The sequence below is a fragment of the Salvia miltiorrhiza genome, chromosome 3 (genome assembly GCF_028751815.1).
Source record: "Salvia miltiorrhiza cultivar Shanhuang (shh) chromosome 3, IMPLAD_Smil_shh, whole genome shotgun sequence".
NCBI lineage: Eukaryota > Viridiplantae > Streptophyta > Magnoliopsida > Lamiales > Lamiaceae > Salvia > Salvia miltiorrhiza.
The window spans coordinates 10,486,301-10,493,788 of record NC_080389.1 but is presented as its reverse complement, the minus strand read 5'-3'; the positions used below and the strand labels follow the sequence as shown (position 1 = coordinate 10,493,788).

The window sequence follows — 7,488 nt, the reverse complement described above, 5'->3', positions numbered from 1 at the left end:
TAAATTACTATTATTTCATAATATACGATGAAATCCAATTTGATGATTAGAGATTTCTTCTTCATTTTTTGCGCTTGTTGAGATAATCTTGCTCAACCATTGATCATCGTTACTTGTAATTTCATTGTAGCCATCAAATCATAATTATATAATCAACTCAATTTTTAAGTAATAAATAATCGTACAATTAGATATAATTAACAAGGAGATGGTACTCAATAAATTGATAGCAGAAGTCCTCTACACTATTTTTGTCTTCATTTTGACGTTGATTTAAAGTGGTCTCCACTTTAACTTTGTCGGCCACTGGCTTAAATAATTGCAGTCAGGTCCCTCTCCACAAAACAGTGGTTTCTTAATTTGGCATATATACTCTACACCTTGTCATGTCTCATTCTTTAATAGCGTTTACTTCGGTGGATTAGCCTTGATTGATAAAAATAATAAGACTAATCCTTTATTATATAAAGCAAACCTAAACTTTCTCAAAACAAAAGGGTAAGAGGGCAGGGAGATTTACTTTGATAGATTGCGCAACTTTGGGATATGCAAGACCCTTGATTATTTCTATCATTCAACTTAGTTTTTTGCTTGATTATTATCACATGTAAATGATGGGATTAGAGATATCATACTCTCGAGGATAAGAATACTCAATCATATACATATAATCAATCATGCAAAGTAAACACCCCCAAAATGTAAAAAAGTACATATTTATCAATTAATGAGCGTTTACTTTGAAGGATTAACCTTGATTGAAAAAAACAGTAAGGTTAATTTCTTTTACTTTTATGGATTGCAACTTTATGATATCTCAATACTAGGGGCGGAGCCGGGGGGGGGGGGGGGCAGTGGGGTCACCTGGACCCCCCTGGAATTTCCAAAAATCCTAGGGGTATTTTAGTAATTTTACAAATATATTTAAAAAAATAAAAAAAATATTAATTTTATCTAATTTTTCTAATTGGAATTCCAATCCCTAACTTCTGCGAATTTCAATCCTTAACTTCGCTGCACATCATCTATTTTTTCGCTGCTCTCCGTTCGTTCTCACTCGCAATCGCCATATCCCAGTTTGACTCTACCGTTCGTCTACCGCTGAGCTGCCTCCATTCGTCTCCCTCAGTTCATTTGCCTTTCGTTGCTCCGCAAGTAAATGTTGTGTTTCCTATTCTTGGTCAATAATAGCTCAATGCTCACATAAATTTATTTAAGGGGGTGTGGAGGAAGTTCATGTTCACATAAATTTATTCCAGTGACCTTCCAAAAAATAAAACAATAAATTATCGTACTAGTTTAGTGATGCTAGACGACTAATGTGGTGGTTATCTCATCTGCTATAATAATAATTCAAATGCATTTACAGACAATATTTCTGGTATGATGTATTATGTATGTTGTGACAGAACAAAGGTAATGTTGCTAAATGGTAAGGTGTGTATTTTCTAAAGAAAACATATGCTATAATTTGAGACTTTTCTAGTTTTCTGCCCCGCTTTTGTAGAGCTTGCAAATGATGATTTTGGGTATTGACTTTACAATATAAATTGTGCTTGGTTATTAATATGCTTGCTAATTGTTACATTGGACTTTTTTTAAAAAAATAATTATGTTTATTTTTTTTAACTTGTTATATAATTTAAATAACATTATAATTATATTAATTATTATTATTTATTTTTTTAAAAAAAATATTTAATTATTATTTTTGTTGAAAAAAAAAATTTGGACCCCCCTGGGTCGAAAGTCTGGCTCTGCCCCTGCTCAAGACCCTTAATTATTTCTATCATTCAAGCTAGCCTTGATTGATAAAAATGCTCGAATTGTTCAAGCAAAATTACTTTGAATGATATATAGAAATAATCAAGGACCTTGGGATATCTCAAAGTTGCAATTCATCAAATGAAAGTAAACAAGCGATTAGCTTTTATTATTTTTATTCATCAAAGCTAACCCTCAAGGGTAAACAACCCTAAATGAAAAGTAACAGTTCTCGATCTATATCTCATTTTATAATTCAAGAAAATTTTGAAAATTTGTGACCACTTTTGTAGGACCTACACCTACACTGCGGCACCATGTGGATTACTCTACACTCACATCCACAAAGATGCACGTCTTATCTTGTAAGTTTTATAAAAGAGAAAAAAGAAAAAGTGGAATCCAATATTATTCAGGTTATCTAATCCAACATAATTTGATGTCAAAATACATGTGTAAAATATTTAGAAAATTGAAAATGTTGATTTTTCACATCAAACACAGTCTGCCACGCGCATTTTAATATGCTAGAACAATTCGAGCATCATGAGTTGAAAATACAATTGGCCTTGGCGTTTGATTCGATGGATGAAATAGATAACAAAGAATATATATATATATATTTATATAGTAAGATTGAATTATATGAATTATTTAGTTTTGTGCACTGCTTGGATTGATTGATTATGATTTAAGATCAGTTTAAGAATTATGACTAAAATGTACCATAATACCAATGTCATCCAATTAGATGATTAGAATGTAGATCGAGTTATCTATCATAGACTGAATCGTGCGAGTCAAATATTGATTAAATTGAATTATTTTATCAATCATATCTTATGGTTTGATAAATGCATGATTGATAAAATAATTTTAATTAATTTAGTGTTTGGTTTGCATGATTCAGCATGTGACGATTAACTCGGTCCGCACTCTAATAATTCAATCGGATAATAATTGGAGAGGGAGTGGCACTATCCTCTAATCCTATCAATCTTATCTATCTCATCCGTCAAACCAAATGCCATATAATAATTGGAGAGGGAGTGGCACTATCCAATCCAACATGATCTTTTACTTAATCCACTAAAGCAATGAGAAGAAATTCAGGAGAGAAACAAAACTCGAGAGAGCGATCAACATGGCAGCGGAGGCGGCGATTTCATCTGCTGTGGAACTGCTGGGCAATCTGCTCATCCAGAAGGTGAAATTCCTGCGAGGCGTCAAGAGAAATGTGGAGTTGCTGAAAGACGAGCTGAAGAGGATGCAATCCTTTCTCAAAGACGCCAACAAAAAGCAATTTGAAGACGAGAGCGTGCGTAATTGGATATCGGAGATCAGAGAGGTGGCTCAAGATGCTGAAGATACCATCGAGATCTTCCTTCTCAACGTCGAGAACTCGAAGAGCAAGGGGCTTCTCAAACGATGCACTAGGTTCGCTAAGCGTATGTACCAGCTCGACAAAATCGGGGATGAGATTGAATCAATCCGTGCTAGGCTCGACGCCATTGACAAAAGCCGCGAGAGGTACGGGATTAAGAGTCTCGAAGAGGCGGCGGATTCTACGCGGAGGTCTCAAGTTGAACTGCGGCGGCAGCTGGCTCACTGGGAAAAAGACGAACACCTGGTGGGTATGGAAGATGATGTGAAGAAGCTGCTGCGAGAATCGATTATGGATGAGAAGAAAGGGCTTTCGGTTGCGGTTATACAAGGCATGGGGGGAATTGGGAAATCGACACTTGCCCGGGAGATATACAACCACCCCGACGTCGTTGCCGGTCGATTCGAGTGCCGTGGCTGGGTTGTAGTTTCAAGTGAATTTACTCCGCAAGAGACGATCAAGCAGCTAATCTTGGAACTGCCCGGTTCAGATGGGAACAAGCTGCGTGAATTGGAGGAGACGACCAAAGACGAGACATACCTTATACGAAAGCTTCAGAAAATGCTTCACCAGCAGCTGCAGGGCAAAAATTACTTGATAGTTTTGGACGATGTGTGGGAGCAGCAACATTGGCAAAATTTGAAGAGTGCTTTCCCCATTGAACAAGGTATGTATGCTAGCTCTTCGAATTTATTGTCCCATAATTTATTGTATCTCACTTTTAATTTCACTATTTTACAACTGTTAATTTATTATATAAAAAAATAACCCATTATTAATTAAAATATAATAATAAAAATAATTATAAACCTAATTGAATGAGTTACTCTTTGTTAATTATCTTAAAATTATGCTAATATATAAAATTGAAGAAAAATAATTAAAAACTACTTTATCCGTCCACAAAAATTTTGCCACAATTTTCTTTTCTGTCCGTTCACTAAAAATTTGTCACTTCCATTTATAGCACAAATAGCTTTAATTCCTTTTCAGCTATTCTTACCTTTACTTCTTTGCTCATGTTTCTATTGTATAACACTTAATAAAATAAACACACAGACAAATACTCCATCCGGACAAATACTCCCTCTGTCCCTAAAAATTGTGACACAGGGAGGACATTGGTTTTAAGAAAAAGTGTGGTAGTTGTTTTTTAGTGAAGACTAGCAGAAAGAACGTACGTTGTACGTGTAATTAATATTATTTTATTTGATAATCTATTATTTTAGAAAATTTATTAATTCATTACTTTAATTAGATAATTTATTGAATGGATATATTTATCTATAAGCCTTATCAACAGCTATAGATATATATCACATAGATTAAGTGTAATATCTAATGAATTAATATATTCTTATAAATATATAATATGTAAAATAACCTTAAAATAAAATACTATGTAATAGGGGTAAAATAGGCAATCCACAAGTTGTGCCTTAGGATGCCTTAGGCTCTTTTTCTATTAGCATAGATTGAGTTCCAATGCTTTTTGTAAATAGTGAAAGGGAAAGTTTGTGGGGCTATTTTCAAATAAGGAAAGGTCAATTTTCAGAGGCGTCCCGATATGGTAATAAAGTCACAACTTTTAAGGGCGGAGGGAGTAACTTATTTAAAATAAATACACCAATATCTATTTTGATCTAGAAAAATAAATGAATCTAGTTTAAAATTATTTTCAACTTTCACTATAGCAAATAACTTTAATTTTTTTTCAACTATTAACGTCAGTGCAAAATTTTGTTTTATAATAAATCCCTATTATAATTTTCACAACTTAATATTCCCTCCGACTCATTACAAATGTCTCATTACTTTTGGACACGGAGATAAAGAAATGTGCAGTTAGTAGATAAAGTGGGTTTGTGAAAATTATTCAAAAATATTAAGTATAGAGAGAGAGTATATTACCAAAAGGAATAAGGCATTTTTAATGGGACATCCCATTATGCAAAGTGAGACATTTTTAATGGGACATCCCATTATGATAATTATTCAGTTATAATAATTTATATAAATTAATTGAATTGAGTGCAATGCACGCTTGCTCTACTAGTGTAATAAAAGATTGAATAGCTATGTCACTACAAAATTTTAGGTAAATAGCGACGGGAACTTCCCTAGTTAAAAAAATTAATTCCGTAGTTAAACAATTTTAACAACCTATCGGAAACGGACGTAATCCATTTGGAAAATGCTCGTCGCTAAAAATCCAGCGACTGAACATATATATGTCGTTACAGTTTAGCAGAGTTACAACAGAAACATGGTTTTTTGAATATGTTCTTACTCTGACAGATAAAACAAGCAGATTATTGATTACAACTCGCAACAAGATTACTGCGAAGGATGATCAATATGTGCATAAGATGGAGCTTCTAACTCCCGAGCAAAGCTGGGAATTGTTGTTGAAGAAGGCATTCATTGATGGCAAATGTGCTGAAGAATTAAGGAGTGTAGGGGAACAAATCTTGGAAAAATGCGATGGTCTACCATTAGCTATCAGCGTGGTAGGAGGCTTACTCGTGGAAACACAAACCAAGAGTGGATGGCAACAAGTTCTCAACCAAATAAACTCTTACTTGGATAAACCCGAAAGCAACGTTCCGAGAATTTTGGAGTTGAGCTATCAGAATCTGACTCCACAATTGAAGTCATGCTTCTTGTGCTTAGCTTTTTTCAAGGAAGACTCCATTATCCCTGCAAAAAGAGTGATAGATATATGGGCTGGAATGAGCTTGATCAAACAGGAAGGGAAAGCGACAATTGATGAGATAGGAAGAGGCTACTTAAATGAGCTGATCAATAGGAGCATGGTTCAGAATATCGAACAGGAAGGGAAAGCGACAATTGATGAGATAGGAAGAGGCTTCTTAAATGAGCTGATCAATCGGAGCATGGTTCAGAATAATGCTGGTTTCATCAACGATGATCGAGTAAATCATTGTCGCCTCCATGATCTTCTTCGCGAGGTATGCTTAAGCAAAGCAGGGGGCGAAATGGGTGTGAAGATTGTGAAGGGGGAGGATGGGGTTTCATCTGGATCGTCGTGCAGAACTCGTCATCGTGTTGTCGATGACAAAAATCTTGAGATTTTCTCATCGGATCAGAATAAGCATATTCGCTCCCTTTTCATCCTTAATGTCAGCCGCGAAGGGATCGATGTGAGGACTCCATCTAATTACTGGAAGAGCTTTCAACTCCTTAAGATACTCGACCTCGATGGCTTTGGGTTCCCAACATTGCCCGAATCTCTTCGCTTCTTGGTCGGATTGAAGTGCTTGAGAATACGTAGAGATCAGAGTTTGTTTGGTTATTTCGTACTCACACTCCCGAGCTGGTTCGATCACCTTAAAAAGCTCGAGGTTCTTGACGTGGAGACGGAGGTTGTGCTGTTCCCAGATGAGGCCCTGAAACTGGAAAGACTGCGTCACTTTCACGCCTATCTTGTCGATGGCAAACCGATGAGCATAGACAATTGGAAAAATATCGAGACTTTGAAACGAATCAGGCTTAAGGATTGGCTGGAAATCAGTTCAACACTAATGGCTAGTTGTCAAGTTCGTGAATTGGGCATATATATAAACGAAATCAAAGAAAATTGCAATTTCAGCGCGGGGAAAGCGTCGCTAGAGAAGATGACGAATCTTGTGGAACTACACCTAACAATCGATCATTCGTTATCAGTAAAAAAAATTATTCCCAATCTCGACAGTCTCACTAGACTAATATTGGATGGTGGGATGCTCACATGTCCAGCTGCGAGTGTGTTCCCTCCAAATCTTTCTCACCTTGTGTTGGCCAACCTAGATGATGATCCGATGGAAGAGTTGGGGAAGCTGCCTAAGCTACAGTACCTCACGTTGTCGAATCCGATAAAACCTTACATTGGTTGCAGGATGAAAGTATTGCATGATGGGTTCCCTTGCCTCAAATCCCTCTCCCTCCGAAGGCAGGGTTTTCTGACACGGATCGATATCGAAGCAGGTGGAATGCCGTGTCTCAAACAACTCCAAATCATAGATTGCCCATATTTGAAGACTGAGAATCTGCCCAAACACATCATCATATCAGTTGCATAAGATGGTGGTTAGTTTTGTCATGTTTATTGCACCTTTAAAGTGGTATGTATGCCTCATTTGAGACCCTGACTTTAATTTCATCGGACTTGGAATGTACTTAACTTTGTCTCTATTATTTCATGTTATGCATGCTCTCTCGTTCAAACTATATAATTTATGAAAATGTTGTTTGTTATTATTACTATTTATTGAAGTGTCCCACATTGGATTGGAGATAGTGGCATGAGCCACTTTATATGGTGAGATAACCCTCTCCCT

The 7,488-nt window shown here is 36.0% G+C and overlaps 1 protein-coding gene across 1 annotated transcript; it reads left to right on the top strand.

The window, feature by feature from the left end:
* The first annotated feature begins 2,876 nt into the window (after positions 1-2,876).
* LOC131017500 (disease resistance protein RPH8A-like) lies at positions 2,877-7,342 on the top strand. The gene is made up of 2 exons (XM_057946255.1): positions 2,877-3,815; positions 5,447-7,342. The coding sequence occupies exons 1-2, from the start codon at positions 2,909-2,911 to the stop codon at positions 7,228-7,230; spliced, it is 2,691 nt and encodes an 896-aa protein (XP_057802238.1). The 5' UTR covers positions 2,877-2,908; the 3' UTR covers positions 7,231-7,342.
* The last annotated feature ends 146 nt before the right edge of the window (positions 7,343-7,488 follow it).

Coding starts and splice junctions, on each gene's coding strand:
- LOC131017500 (XM_057946255.1), top strand. CDS start 2,909: ATGGCAGCGGAGGCGGCGATTTCATCTGCTGTGGAACTGCTGGGCAAT. Junction 3,816..5,446: donor TGCTTTCCCCATTGAACAAG/GTATGTATGCTA, acceptor TTACTCTGACAG/ATAAAACAAGCAGATTATTG.